The 16176-nt window shown below is 46.8% G+C and overlaps 1 protein-coding gene across 1 annotated transcript in view; it reads right to left on the bottom strand.

The window, feature by feature from the left end:
- Nucleotides 1-16176, bottom strand: part of LOC141919298 (uncharacterized) — a 37878-nt gene that overhangs the window by 10808 nt on the left and 10894 nt on the right. The window contains exons 2-3 of the mRNA XM_074814618.1: nt 9085-9289; nt 891-1429 (exon numbers count right to left, since the gene is read on the bottom strand). Coding sequence (XP_074670719.1) covers nt 891-1429; nt 9085-9289 — 744 coding nt within the window. The remainder of the gene's footprint in view (nt 1-890; nt 1430-9084; nt 9290-16176) is intronic.

Here is a 16176-nt window from a genome sequence, read left to right as displayed (position 1 = left end):
ATGATAAAGTAGTATTTCCTGTCAACAAGCCTTCCTTTCACCCTACAGCAGGCAGAGGGACAAGAGTAACAGGCTACATTTTCATTTAAATGCTAGCGTTAAAGAAAACAGAGACTAGCAGAAAGGGAACTGGATAGACTCTTTCAGGTTCTCTTCTCAGTATCTTGGGCTTAGGTCACCAGCCATTTGGGCTCATGTCAGGCTAAGAATTGGTGACAACACTTGGCAAACAAGGCACTGCTTTAAATATCAAGTTCCCCATGATACCTTAGGACTTCGAAACGAGAGAAAAAGTGACCAAAGAACCATCTTATTTTGCTTACATGCTGGTTTTGTATTGTATAATAAAATGTATTTTATAATAAAATGTATTTAACAATAAAAGCATTCATGTTCTATATTATTATACGTTTGTATGTTATGTTTAAGCTGGAACTAGTTCTTACATGTTTTAACTGACAACTTTTGTTTCCAAACTTATAAATAAATACCTGAGCCCTAGTTTTGCTTAGTAAAGCTTTCCTCTGCTTTTCAGAGATGTCTAGTAGTTCTGTAGAGTGGACTGGAATTAAATAAACAAGTTTAGCATGCATAAGTATACATGTTTTAGGATGTCTTTTCCTTACATCATGAAAGGAATCAAAGTCCTGCCAGCTGTCAGGTTTGGGAAAGCATCACACCCAACAGGCACAAACTAGTGTCCCATTTAGAGCAGTAAAGATAAAACCCACAAAAAACTTCAGGCAGACTTTGAGGTGCCATTCAGTAAAGCACATGCTTCAAACTGGATGTCTCTAGCTCTCCAAGCAGTTATTTCCAGAATGTTATCCCAGCACGTCCAACAGAATACTTCATAAACAGTAACTGAAAGATACAAAATTATATTTCACCTGGCAAATCCGATCAGAGTTTGCAGAACACTCGGCCATTTGGAAAAAACCAGCAGGACACAATGTGCATTTTTCACATTGTGAAGGTGTCTTTTGGAAATTGCAAAATTCATCACTTTCACAAAGGCCACAGTCCAGCAAAGACTCCCCAACATTAATCACTTTTGCATCCACTTCTACTTTATGCACAGAGTATGACTTCTGGAGATGATTTCTGACCTGGTTCTGAAGTCCTTGAAGATGACTTTCAAAATAATTTTGAATATCTTCTTGCAAACTCTGAAATGACATTTGTTTCACCGTATCAAAAAGCATACCATACTGGACTTTGATCAGATCCATTTGCTCATACATTTTTCTTTGCTGTTCAAGAATCTCCCGTTGCTGGCTAACCAGTATGTGCTGCTGTTCAGCAAGTTTTTGCTGCAAATCGACAATGATCTGCTGTTGGCTTTTTAGCATTTCAGTAAATTTTTCATGCCCTTTTGCAAGGTGCAACTGTAGTATTAGGGCATCTTCAGATGGAACTTCATTTTCTCCTGAAATACAAATGATTGATTACTGTCCAAGAAAAGTAATTTTCCAGCTTGCTGTATTATCTCTTCAAAGGCATTCAAATTTAGTAAGTTAATGAAAAGTCTCACTAAATTCAAGTCATGATTGTAAGACCATTTTCTTTACTATCTTTGTAGCCCCTTCATGGGATCATAAGGTCTTCCATTTCATAAGCAACATTTATAGTTGTAGACATTAAAAAAGTCGTAATCAAGCCCCATGCTTCAGGGCATAAATTAATCATCACTGGGATTCAATAACATATTAATCATCCCTAGGTACGTGTTCAAATACAGTAAAGATTAAATGGTCAATTTTCACTGTAGAGGTGATAAAATGAGGTGATAAAACTTGCTGAGAATACTAAGCTATTAAGGGTAGTTAAAAGTAAGGGTCAATAGCAAAGAGCTGCAAAAGGAGTCTATGATACTGAGCAGCAGCAATAAAATCGCAAAAAGAAACTCGAAGGAGATAAAGGTGAAATAAGGCACCCGCTGAATTAAAAAAAAGAAAAATCTAACTTTTTTATATCAAATGTACTTGTAGATTATTATTACCCCTTGCAAACAATCTTCAGGTAAAATATCTAGACATAGGTGTTGGGCTACAGAGCCATGTAATCATCAGTTCAGTGCCCTACAGAGGTCAAAAGGGCAAATAAAATGCGAGGAGTAATTAGAAGAGGAATACATAGCAAAAGATAATGTATCATTATGACATTATATTAACCAATAGAGCATCTTTAATACAGCATGCAGTCCTAGTTCTCCATCTCAAAAAAGAGCACAGAACTCGAAAGGTTTACAAAAGGGCAGCAAGGACAGTTACAAGCACAATGTGATTGTCCATCAAGATTTTTTCATCAACCTACACAGGCTCCATTTGTGCTTCAGGCTGGAAAGACATTAACAAATTCCTTTTCACACAACTTTTGCTCTCAGAAGTCTGGCTTACAACCGAGAATACAGGCAAAAGAGCTCAGATCTTTGCCAAGTATTTTGGCTGTACAAGTGACAACACAGTGCAAACACGTACCAGTAAGAGTTACATCTTCAAAGCAGATGGAAAGTCTGTAAGGAAAAGGGGTGGGCCTTACCTGGCCAAATTAAACATATGTACCTAGAAAAATTGCTGCTGAAAGCTGGCATGTTGAGGCTCTGGCTACCATGTTGACTACTGTCACTTAATCGTCTCCCTGTAAGTTTTCTGAGAGGGACTTCCTCCTCTTGCCCTGCATTAATATGATTTCTTACATGCTGGGATCACATGTGAGAACAGGGCTCCATGCTAGTACTGCAATACAGTTATCAATAAAAATAAGTGTAATAAATAGTGAGCACAATATTCTTGTAATACCTCTAAATGCATTCCCCTAGAAGACTGCTACATAGTACTAACAGCCATTGCATTTACTGTCAAATGAGCTGTGTACATGTCTGCCTTTGTCAAGAACTTCAGATGATCTTGACTTTAAGCTTGAAATGTTAACAAATCCAGGTTTGTAAGGAACAAATAGTAATAAAAGTAACAGCATTAAACGCCCCCTTTCTAGGCCTTTTGACCCTCTTTCTCACTAAAAAAGGAAAAATGAAATAACCTTCACAGAGGTATGGGAAAGTCCAACTGCACCACTTAAAAGTCAGCCCAGGGAACTGCCTCTGGGGAACTGCAAAAGAGTGAACCCTATAGCCAAGGATGTATTACCAAACCACTTTTTTTCAAAACCACTTTTCCTCCAGTTCTCAGTGGCTGATATTCAGAGACCAGTAAGAATAACATTTTGAATTATTCCAGCCATCACAAATTTATAGATGGGGAGAATACAGACTTTTCTAAGACGGTTATTGGGCTCTTCCCATCCTGGCAATCTCGGCTTTTCTCACACACGCAAGTAAAACTATTAGAGCAAAGAAAGGTTAACTAAAGCCCTGATTCAATAAGAGACATAAAGTAGAACTTATTTTTAAGCAAATACTTAAGGAGCATTGTCTTACTAGTAACTGACTTGCTGGCTATGATTTTAAGTACTGATTGCAGTGAAGCTTACTCACATGATGGACCTGCTTTCCATTATCTCTGCCCTAAACCGCCTTACAGAACTTTGTTACAAAGAGCTACATTCCAGTCAGTCAATTTAGCTTTGCTCCTTTTGGCTGTCTAAAGCTCAGCTGGTGAGAATATGAGGCCTAAAAAATCCTTTGTGACTGGTTTTTTTCCTCTCATTTTTATCCATTTTGCAGTACTATCACTGAACTTATACTTACCGGTACCGGAGGCCCTTCACTTCAGTTGTCAGTGCTACCGGCAGTTCACAATGCCAGAGCAACAGAGAGCGTAATAAAGCTTTTCCACAAGAGACGACTCTACCGAAAATAAACTACATTCAATTAGCAGAAGGGATATCTTGCTGCCAAAAGAATTCTGAAGGATAAATCTAAAATAGCTCAGATGCAGAGTGCCCTAAAAGTGGCCTTGTTTCTCTCCATTAACTATATAAAGGTAAGGCACAGTGAACACATCAGATGAGGATGTCTCTATCACAGACGTCTAAAATTATGAAAAGAATTCCACTGCAAGTGATGTTTACACATTAGCAGATACAGCAATCCCGCTTAAGTACCTTTTCGCATTGCCCAAACATCAAACAGGTACACCCACTAGAAACGCTCAGATGTTCCCATGACCGCAGATGCAATATTACTTTCCTTGCACATGCACACCACACAGAGCCATGGCAAGGTCTGTTTTGCAGACATTTGCTCCATGCTCCCAGGATCAATCCATGGGGCAAACACAATATCACATACGAACCTCTGCTACACTTCCCTAGTATGCCTGGAAAGGACACGTCACCCTGAGGGCACACTGCATGGACAAGGTAGCCCTCAGGCACAATCTGCCACTGCACAAGGGGCACAGGCTAAAAGCAGGCAGTTATCTTACTGTGGGGAAGGGAAGGCAAGATCCTGATTGGGACTGGAGAGCACAGGGCCATCTGATGGTGCCAGTCACTCCTGGTAACCACAGGAGATGAGAGCAGGGGGCTGCAGGAACTGCTCAGTGCACAGATAGCAACAGCATAAGAACCTACAACCTTCTTCACCAGGTTTGGCAGGTATGAGGTATGACAGTTGCACGTTATTTTGCCCAAATGCAGGTGTTTGCAGCTGCAGAGAAGTCTGCCCAAAAGAAAACAACAGAAAGATGGGTCTGATAGGAAAAATTAAGGATTTAATGGCAATTAATGAGTGAAGAGAGAAACACAGAGGAATACAAAATGGTAAGACAACAAAAACAGGTCCTGTGCATTCCGTCTTTCGGGATGACAGCCTTTCATCTGAAGTAAGGCATACTCACAGTGCTGCCGAGAGCTAACAGTGACAATCTTGCAGAAGAATGGGCTCATCTGATTTGAAAAGGGAGTAAAAGGCTGCACTCCAGCATCTTCACCCAGCCAACAGAAGCAGTGGTTCAGCTGCAGTTGGCAGGAGCTTTCCAGATAGTAGCTGTGGTGCTGGTGATACTAGCTGAAAAGATGATGATGTTTGTCTGATTCCTGCTGAAGGGCTGTGCTGGTTCTGGCAGGCAGCTGGTGGACAGTAACAGTTACCTGCCTCATGCAGGTGAGCCCGCAAACACAGACACAGTGCTGGGAATCATCTGTATCTTGGAGGGCTGGTATCAGGCATCGTCTTCAGCAAGCATTCAAGTAGACTCCACCTCACACAAATGGGGCTACACAGCAGGTTGAAAAAAGATTATTCTGGTCACCAAAATAAAGCCTTCTCAGACAGGTAAACTGGAGGGGAGGTGTCTCTTAGTGACTGAAGAATCACTGCAAATCTACTCATGCACTGTCACAGAGCCATCAGGTCTCCACCCATGTATGCCAGAAAAATGGCCGTAGGGTCACCTAGGCAGCATATTCCAGCTCCCCCACTGTCTGAGGGCAATGGCAAAGAAACATCCCATGCAGCTGGCCTCAGAGTGACCTGCTGACATGGTAACCAGACAGAAATGTTCCCCTAAAAACAACAGAAAGACAGGAACAGTCACTGACCTGTTTCTTCTTGAATAGATGGTTTCCTGTTTGCAGCTATAGCACCTTAGATGTTAAACTGCAGGGCCAGCCAGCCTTCTGTTTCTTTCTTCCACCAGGAACTAACCGTACCTTTATCTTTGATCTAAAAACACTAGAAATCCCCAAGATTAATTCATTGCACATGGCTGCCAGAGAAACTTCCTCTTTGGGAAGTTAACTGAGGAAGGATTAGGAGGATGGGTGAGGATGCAGAGGTGGCATATAATCTGTCATAAACTTCTGTTCTTTCCAACTGTGTGACAAGTTCCTGGAGGCTAAAATAAATGTATGATTGCCTGGGTTGGAGGCATACACCTGCGCCATCCCTAAAACGTATAGACATCACCCTGAAGTCACGCAAAAGATGTACTTTACACAGGGGAAAAAATACCGTGGCGTTTTCTTTGCCACCTGCTTACTTAAGTTATGTGCTGAGCACATGGAGCAGCCTCATCTCAGAAGACTCTGCAAAGAGGACTGGGAACACACAGCAGCCACTGTGAGTACCAGAGGCAACTCTGCACTCTGACTAACCGCAGAGACTCCTAGAGCTCGTCTAAGCCTGTCACTGCTGCACTCAAGAGGCCCCTAGACTTCCCTCAGAGGGACTCTTGCTGGTCCTCACACGCTACTGACCACCACAGGCAGTTCTCCCTGAATCTGGTTCCTCTCCAAGAAGTTACATCTGTAAGACAGACTCCTGCCACACCTGCCTAATGAGATTTATCCACGAAAAGTTCATAGCAGGAAACCCACCATCTCCACCATACAGGCTGAGCACAGCTCTTCAGTGAGCTCTGTCTCCCCTAGCAGGGCTATTTAGAAGACTAGACCTGCAGGATGCTCTTCATGATCCTTACCGACATTTGCCCTGTCGTGTTTGCTCCATGCTGTTCGAGTAGCAGCTCTCCCAACCGTAAATGCATTTCCCCTAAGCAGATGTCTGATTATCACCTTTTGCTGTTCTGTTCTAGTAGACAAGCCATGCTGGAATTGCTATGCAGAACCATGATTGGACAAGGTATTCTCTGCACTAGTGCAGGAAACCCACTGACCTGTGTTCAAAAGGTGGTCTTGGGCAAATGCAGAGCATGTTAAGAGGTTGTAGGCAGAGCAGAATCCTGGATGCTTGCCTGTCCACTGACTTGAAGCAAACCAAAGACTGTCAACATGGCGTATTTTTTCGTTCTTGACGCCAAGAATATGGAATTTCTGCTAGATGTTGATGAATCCAGTATGCTATTCTTCCACTCCTAGGAGAGAAAGCTGCCTTGTGAAGGCCTGGGTCCAGTCTTTGGAACGGGCAAAACATGTATGTATGTCCTCTGTCCAGTCCAGACAGAAGTATGTCCACAGCATCCACACCAACTGCCACCATGATTGCTGCAGTGGGCCTCGCTGTGGGCTGGTGCCAACCACTATCACTCGCTGGCCACAAGGCAAAAAAAGTGAGAGGGGAGAACTTCTGAGGGTGCAGTTGTCCCCCTCTGAAAACTCTCTCTCACACATAGAAGCTCCTGTGTTATCACAGGTTTGCTCACTGTGTGCTTCCATGCTGACAGTGCCTTCCTGGGATTACACAGTTTAGTGGGCAGTGCTGTACACAGCTTTCCCTCCAACATAGAGGGTGCTTCTCTCTGCCACGGGAAGGAGATGAAGCACAAATCCATGACTGCCACTGGCCATAAGGTATAATCCATTCTTGATGCATTCAAGGATTTTGTTAAGGGCAACTCCTAACCACACTTCTGTTCCTCCCAGGCTTCACCCAGCACCAGGCCTGCAAAGAGCATAAAATTGAAAGAGTACAGTGAACTCTGCATCGAGTCTGCAAAATCCCCAGCATCTTCACTTTCCAACCCTTTTGCTTTAATTTCCCTTATTCTGTTTTCCTCTGACCCATGCCAGAGGGGACAGAGGACCTAACCCTAAGGCCTAGAGGAGAGGTGTATGAAACTCACCATGTTAGCTGGAAGTGCTGACGGTACTGGAGACTGGGCAGCACAGTCTGATCCAGGTCCTCTAAAGATGGCCAAAGAATAAGAGGATGTTTGGAGAAAGAAGTCACGTTGAGCTAGCTGCTCTTTGTAAGACCTTCATGGAGATAACAGCATGTCTGCTTTCAGCACCATCCAAGAAATATTACGTCTTTTCTGACCATGTAAAATGCCCTTACTATTTGCCAGGACTTGTACTACATAGATGGATTTTGGTAAGGACAAAGAAAATGCAAATATCCTGAGTCCCTTTGCAAAAGGGAAGCATAGCAGTTATGATAATACAAAGAATATGCAGAGAAGCAGAGAAAAAGGCAGCTAACCATAGTGACTTCTGTTTTCCGTCTGCCTTTGATCACGGAGCATACAGAGGTAAGGCACCTGGGAGCAGTATCAGGCAAGATGAAAGTAGACAGTGTCACTGCACTAAGCACTGGGGGGGGGGGCAGGGGGGCGCACGTTAAACCTTAGCCCTGGGACTGGAATCACCACTAAGTGCTGGAGGCTGCTTTGGAGATGTCACTTCACTAAGCAGACCTCGGTAAGGAGGCTTGGCATGTGCCCTGGTGTCTGAAGCAGCCACAGCCCTCAGATTAGCCACACAGATGTGTCAAAGTTTAAACGACCTTCTTCATGCTTTCCATTAGCTTTTAACATCAATGGGGAAGAAAATAAATCACCCTTCTTCATACATTTTATATATTTCAGATAAGGCATTAAACCAGAATCCAAACTGCTTTATGGTCGTTAATGTATCTGCTGGTGCTCTTCATGTGGGTAAATCCACATATCCCAGGCAACTGTCTAACACCTTCTGCTGACTGGTGAGTAAAACCACGGACATACCATGGAAATACCTGGCTTCCTATGGGGATACAGAATTGACCAGAGCTGGGCTCTCGTCGATTGACAGACAAGTGCTCTGAATGATGTGCAGTAAGAGATGTTCTGCAATTCCCTTTTTTTTTTTTTTGCTGGCTATTACAGCAAGACAATTTGTCAGCAGCAGTGAGTTTCTTACCAATGGCACCCGTCCGTTCATCCTGGGTGTGGAACACACATGCCACTGAAGCCTTGTATGACGCTGCTATAAACTAAAAACCCCAGAAATACCAGACTGTGAAGAGAGAGAGAGTTAGAGGTCTTACACTCGTTTAAAAACAGCACTAAAAAGGGTTTTGCCATGTTTCGTCTGCTGTGGGTCTCTCCACCGCCCCTGTGTGGGGAGGGCAGATGAAGGGGAGAAGAGACGGGGCAGCGGGGCCGGCAGCTCCCCACGCGCGGGGCAGCCCAGGGCCGGATCTGCCTCCTCACTCTCCCCAAACGAGGCGCTCGGGTGCTCCCGCGCGGGCGCCCTCGGGGCCGGGCCCCCTGAGGCGCTCAAGCCCCTCGGCTCCGCGCCCTCCGGCCGGGCATGCGGAAAGCCGGCACCCCGCGACGGCGTCCCTCGGCGCGGCGCCGAGCAGCGGCAGCGGGCAGAGCCGCGGCCCCGGCGCCCGCCGCCCCGGGGCTGGGGGCCGCGCTCCTCCCGCCCCCCCGGCCCCCTCCGGGCGCCCCGCACCTGGCTTGACGTCGCAGGCGAGCTGCACCCCCAGGGCGCCGCCGCTCAGCTCGGGGGCGGCGTGGGCGAAGTCGTCCCCCGCGAACTGGGCGGCTCTGTCGGCGGCGCGCAGCAGGGCGGGCTCGGGGCAGCCCTCGGCGGGGGCGGGGCGGGCCGGGCCGCGGGGCCGCGGCCGCAGGCGGGGCGGCAGCCGGCACTCCAGGCCCTGGCAGTCGCGGCGGGTGCCGTTGGCGGCGCAGGCCCCGCCGGGGCAGGCCTCGGGCGCGGCGCCCCCGGCGGCGGGGCGCGGGGCGCTGCCGGCCGGCGGGCGGGGCGGCGGGGCGGCGTGGGGGGCGGCGGGCGGCGCCTTGCCCTGCGGCGGCCGCAACGGCGTGGCGGTGTGGAGGAAGGAGCGCGCCGGGCGGCCGGCCCTGCCGCCGCAGCGGGCCCCGCGGCAGGGCGGGGGGGCCGCCTCGCCGCCGCCGGCGCAGGGGGGGCCGCGGCAGGGCTCGGCGGGGCCGCCCCCTGCGCCCAGCAGCGAGAGGCAGACGCCGAGCCAGCAGCGCGCCCACCACAGCCGTCTCCCCGGCATCTCCGGCCGCGCCTGCAAGAGAAGAGAGGCCGCGGCGGGTCAGGGGAGCGGCCCGAGCCCGCCGCTCCTTCCACCCCAGCCCGGGCTGCGCGGAGCCGGGAGCACCCCCACCCCGCTCCCCGTCGGTTTCTGCGGGTCCCGCCAGAGCATCCCAAACCCGGGAAAAAAACCTTCTCACGCCACCCCCTGTCCCTCCCCGGCGTCTCCCGGCGTAACCTGCGGGAAGATGCGGGGCAGCGCCCAGAGCAAGTGCGGCCTCGGGACTGGGCTCCTCGGAGGGGCTGTCCGCAGCGGGGACTGACCTCCTCCCAAGGCTGGAGGGGAATGGAAATGTGCAACATTCCTGGGGCTTCGTTAGCATCAGATTTCCCAAGCGCCTCCCTTTAACTCCTTCGCTCCTCCAGCCCCTCCCGGCTGCCCGGGGCGGAGGAGGGGGCTGCCCGCGGCTCCCGCCGGGCCCCCGCTCTCCCGCCGGGGCCGCCCGCGTTTCTTCGCGGTAAGTGTTGGCCCAGGGCGCCCGGCGGGGATATGTACACGCCTTAAAAGGTTGGCTTTCATTCCGAGTGGTTTTATTTCCCCTGAAAATAAATAAATGAATAAAAGAAGACCCCAAAACAACAGGAATAAAGTACACGCGCGCGACGCAGTGTAGAAAGAAAATTCCAGGCGGTCAGGAGAAGTTACTGGTAGTTTGGATTTCTTGGTTCTCACTTTGATCGTCGGGAACCTGCAGCAAAGACACCCACGATCGGCAGCTGTCGTTTGCGGCTACCTACAGCCGCAGCATAAACCGAAGCGGAGGACCGACTCCGACCTTCAATCAGCCGTGCGGCTGCGGGCAAGGGTACGGCTTTGTGACGGAGCAGCTTTCCTAGACCCTTCCTGGCAGCGCTCCCACCGCGGTGGGAGAAGCAGCATACCTTTCAAGCGCTCCGAAGCGTGAGTAACTCCCCGCAGCAGGAGCCACCTCGCTTATCTAATCTCTTCCACATGCTACGGGGGGGAAAGCGACACCAAGTATGTGTCCACTTCAGCACTAACTGCCGTGCCGCGTTTTGTCTTTGGGAAGCTGGCCAGCACAGATACAATAGCTATGGACTGAAGAACAATTACGGAAAATACTATTTATCAATTCATTATCTTCAGCTTCCTTCCATCCAGGGGCTCACACACATGCAAACCCCCTCAGAGAATCTTTGCAATGCTCTCCCACAGGCCCTTTGCAATTGCTTATACAGGAGAGAGGAGAAACAGCACATGGGGTTGGGGTTTTTTTTCTTCCCCTACAAATTCTATTTGGAACTTGTTGGGAATCTCCATTTTTAAATCCAGACTGGCTGGTTTACTCTTTCCCTTGCTACAGAAAGAGCAAATACATCACTTACAACTGGCTGGCCATTTTTTGACTAAGCATTATTTCTTTTAAAAACCCCAGCTTGTCAAAACTGCAATGCTGTGCAGCAGCAGCAAAGGCTCCAGACGGAGAGGAGTGGTACCCCCATCTGAATTCTGTGAGGCTGGTGACCTACCAGGTTGCAGGACTCCTGCCTGGGACAAGGAAACATGGAAGCCCTGCCAGACCGAGTCCTGCATGAAACATCCAGCCGTTCCTAGATTCTCTGCCCTGACACGGAACTGGAGTAGCACTCCAGGGACAACTCCTGAGAGATCCTAGGTTCTCCTATAGTTTCCAATATCTCTGCCACAAAGAGACATGGAATAAATGGGGATAAACCTCCAGGAGCTGTCCTTCCAGGGAATCCACAGCCCAGCTGTGGTAATATGGAGCTCTGCATGAGATAATTTTTTCCTCTGAATTAATACCTCTGTATTTTCTTATGTTCCTTGATAATTTTTGCAGCCAATACATTGGTTACCACAGCTGCATTATTTTGGGGATCCATGCCAGCGCATATAAAACTACCTAAGATGCAAACTCATCTTCAGAAATTACATATAAAAGCTATAGAGCTGGGGATGATTCCCAGAATAGTTACCCCTGCAAGTTAATAATTCATGAAATAGTAATAATTCATTAATTAATAATTATCAGTTAATAATTCAATAATTAGTTAATAATTAATGAAATTATATGAGATGTGATGTTCTCAGTCACAGCACAAATCGAGAACAACTTTACTGAAACTGAGGTGTTCATATACTGCTGGGAAAAATAAGAACAGAATTTAACTTCAAACCTGAATCTTAGTATTTTTGCAGGAAAAAAAAAAAGCCTTTGGATAGACAAACATCTTATCAGTGATAGTGCAAAGAAGAGTAATGATTCACACGTTTTGACTTTGGAAGTGCCTATACTGCAGTGTACAATGCTGCCTTCAGTTTGACAAGCAGCATAACCATGCATGTGCTATCCCTTATAACTGAGAAACTCTGCATTGGGGTGGGGGGGGTGTGTGTGTGTGTGTGTAAATCTGCTCATGTCTAGTATATGGCATATAAACTGTATGACACTATTTGTAGGTACTGTCTACCTGTGCACAGGTGCCACAGAGTCACCCAGCAAACCTGTCAAAGATCTGGGCTGAAGTCAGTGACTTGTATGTTAATTCACATAAAGCAGTACCTATCCCACTCTTGCCTTCCTTCTGTGCACAGGCTCTGCGTAAGCAGAGGGTCCATACTTCACATTGTTTGCAAGATGGTTTGGTACGAGGCGGGGTTTTTTTCTCTTCATGTCATTTTTCAGATTGACTGTGTTCACTAGCACAACAGGAGTGTTGTGCTCAGATCAAAGAAGTAAGTAAGTAGGCTCCTACGTCTACACTATGTGCAGTTTGGGGAGGGTGCTTCAGACTTTGCAATGATTAAGACTGACACAGAACTGGTCTGGACCCCTACCTCCCCAGTCAGGTTCTGGTACCCACTGGGTGTCTGTCCAGAAAAGAGCTTATGTGTTAGAAGGGACCCCTTCTGCAAGCACCAAAACTCAATGCGATAGGTGAGGAAGACTGGGATAATTGCTTCAAAACTGCCCTGCTGCTCCGAACCCACACACAAACCCAGAAAGAACTCTAAACCGAATTCCTTAGCACCATTTCCCAGTAGAGGCAGCGGCTCTAGCACGTCCCCTGCAGCAGAAGGTGGCCTTTTCCCCCCCCCGAAACCCGTCTCACCGAGGCCAAAGAGACCCTTCGCAGAGGCTCCGCACCTCCTCGAGGCCTGTCGGAGCCCGTCGGGGGGCTGAGGGGTCCTGAGGGGGCCGCAGCCCTCCCGGGGCGAGCCGGGGGCGGGGCGTCAGCCGGCAGAGGGCAGCAGGGACCCGCGACTGACCGGCAGCCCCGTCCCGTCGCGTCCTGTCCCGTCCCGCCCTACCCCCTTCCCGTCCCGTCCCGTCCCTCCTATCCCATTCCGTCCCCGTCCCGTCCCGGCCCCGTCCTGCCCCGTCCCGTCCCGTCCCATCCCTACCCGTCCCGGCACGTCCTGTCCCCTTCCCGTCCCGTTCCGTCCCCGTCCCGAGTGAGGAAATCTTTCCCCCCGCCTTTCCCCTCCGATTTTGCTCCCCGTGGCCGTGGTTGGGGGTCTCTCGAGGCCGTACAGCGAGGCCCAGACCCCGGTACCAGCCCCTGGAGGGGGTGTGGGGGGGTGTGTCTCCTGCAGGCAGGGACCGGGTCCCTCTCCTGGGGGCACCGGGAGGAGGCACCGCTTCCTTAAAGGCCATTTGCTTCCTCAAAACCCAAGCAGCACATTTTTTTTCCTGCTGGTTTCCTTGTTTCTAAGCAGTCGAGGCACCTGGATGCTGTAAAATGCTGTTTTTTGTGTGCTCTCTGCATGAGCCAGTGTTTTTCAAAAGTCCAGACAACCTGTATTAAGCACATTTGAAGTTGGACAATATTTTGCAATATGGGTAACAAAAAACATCCAAAGCAGTCATACATAAATGAGATTGCTCAACAAGATTAATTTTTTCTTAAATTCCTAGTTTAACCATGCAGCAGTTTTGGAAAAATTCCATGCCAGGTGCCGTCTAAACCCCATTTTGTTTTCCTGCCTTTCACAATCTTTTACAATAGCAATCTGCTACAATTATTTGATCCTACAGGCTTTACAGACACGCTTAATTTAGCAATCTGAATTACTATTACATCCAGCAATACTGCTTACAGTGCATACCTTTCAAGATATGCATTTTTCTTTAATCAAAATCCAAACCAAGCAAATAAATATTTTTGTCTGGTTGTTTTCAATTATTTATTTTTACAAGTCTTTATTTTTCAGGCTAAAATTCCACATATTACTGTCATTTTTAGTAAATGTTGATTTCCAAAGAATATTGATAGTTAAATAAATAATTATGAACCGGATGAAAAGTATGGGAATAGTTTTGAGTTTTTCTGTTAAAGCTATTGAGGGTTTTACATGATTGTTAGCTAATAAAGTAAAAGAAAATAAGGGGAAACAAAGCCCGCTACATTGTATCTAACTCACTACCTGCCAGCATTCCAAACACCCTAATTTTTCTCAACACCTTGTATCCTTCACTGGTTTTTAAAGCATTATCAAATTTAAATTCCAAGGTGTCTTCAGTACTTTCAGAACTGTTAAGTTTACCATTTAGAAATTATTTTTAATGTCCACTAATCTTCAGTCTTTATTTCTTGACTGGCTTTCATGCAATTTATTCTGTACACTGTAAAAGGATTCCTAATCAAAGTATAGATGAGCTCATTAACAGTACATGCTTAGGGATTGACAAGTTTCTCCTAATGAGCCATCACCTACAGTTGCTGATACAGAGTGGGTAGACCTCCAACTTTTATTCCTTCTTCCCTTGAATGATTTTATGTCATTTAAAATAGCATGCAATGATACCCATGATCACTAATTTGCTTGTAACTATACCTTAGAGGACTGAACAACTAGATAAACAGAGGAGAGAGCCATGTCACTGAAGTAGTACTTCCCTCTGCTATGCCCTGCATAAAGAACTAACATCAAACCTTATGAGATAGCCAACCCCCAGAAGAGGTCTAGAATGTCATCCCTTTACAGGTAACAGTTTACCATCTAGTTGGCATGGAGAAAAAAATGTAAACTCACAACTGTCCAAAGGGAGAAGATGCAGAAACCCCACTGAATAATGACAATAATAAAACAAGAGATCCACAGAGATGCTAGGTTTTCATGCAAACAATAAAAAAGGGAAACAACGTAGTTCAAAGGATATATTTTACTGTTGCTAAATTGCACACAAGAATAAGTTGTTACTTTGGCGTATAGGTACTGAGAGTTGGAAAAAAATAAGAGTTATTCTGTGTTAGAAGATTGATGCCATAGATCTCAGATGACCCATACTGCCAACCCCCTCTTGCACAGAAGCAATAGCAAAGATTCTGAAGTATAGCTACAAACAGAAGAGGAATCCCCTTTTCTAAGAAAGTTTGGGAATGACCTGATTATCCAAACAATTTTAAGAAATCACCTAATTTTTTATAAGTTGATAGAAAAAGCACATCAAATTAGGCTGGCAGTCCAAGTTTAGTCTTTGTAAGTTATACTTCTATGATTAAAATAGTACAAAGACAGGAAATACAAATGGTTTTCTCCAGTTGCTGAGAGAAAACTAGATCCTTTTCACAGTGTAGTTCTTAATTGTACTATAGTTGAGCAGGAGAATGCACACACCACAGCTTGCAAGGTTACTGATACCATTTCACTGTTCCCACAACCCAGAGTAGTTTCTCTGCACAACAGCATGCTGCGTCATATCGGTGTGCTAATCTGGTCCGCACTGGCCCACAGGGCTCCACACAGCTCTGCAGACCTCCTCTGTGTTGCAACTGCTTCCTCCAAGTGAGCCTTATCTGCCCTGTGGGTAAGCCTTCAGGGTCTCGGACTCTGCCTGTTCTGGGATTTTACAGCTGGAGCATACTACGAATACTTAGAAGTTGCTCAGGGTTAGAGTTGGTCACAGCTCAGAATTTACATTTTCTGAGAAACCTCACCACTTTGAAACCTTAATTTGTCCTGATTTAGGATAAAAACTGTTTAAACTTTTCATAGGAAATAGACATTCTAGTAACAACTTCATTTGGGAAACAAAGATCCACAGCATTTCCAAAAAGCCACAGTTTCTTCTAGAGCAGTGGAGCCCTGAATCCCAGAAGGTCCTTGTATTCCCTAGATCCCTGAGACAAGGAAGAGGCCACCATACAGTAGTAAATCTGACTGAATGGAAAGCTGGCAGCTGACCCACCCAGCAGAGAACTATCAAATGTTATCTGTATTCCATTATAAGGCTCGCTGAGATAAGCTTTCATGAAATGTTTCACTCTCAATGAACCAGCAACTTTTGACAGAAAACATTCCAGCAGAATGGCGTTTCCAAAGAGATGCATTCATAGCTGGATGACACAATAATAAAAACATCTCAGTCTTGGCTACACTAGCCGATCAGCATTAGTTTGGTACTACAAGTTTCAGCCTCCCGAAGTAACAATCTTTGAGTCACCTTCTGTTCTCCTAATTGCTGATTGCACTCCTTCAGTAATGCCACGTGAGCA

Source organism: Strix aluco, chromosome 1, assembly GCF_031877795.1.
Source record: "Strix aluco isolate bStrAlu1 chromosome 1, bStrAlu1.hap1, whole genome shotgun sequence".
Classification (NCBI taxonomy): domain Eukaryota; kingdom Metazoa; phylum Chordata; class Aves; order Strigiformes; family Strigidae; genus Strix; species Strix aluco.
This window is presented reverse-complemented; position numbering and strand designations above follow the sequence as displayed.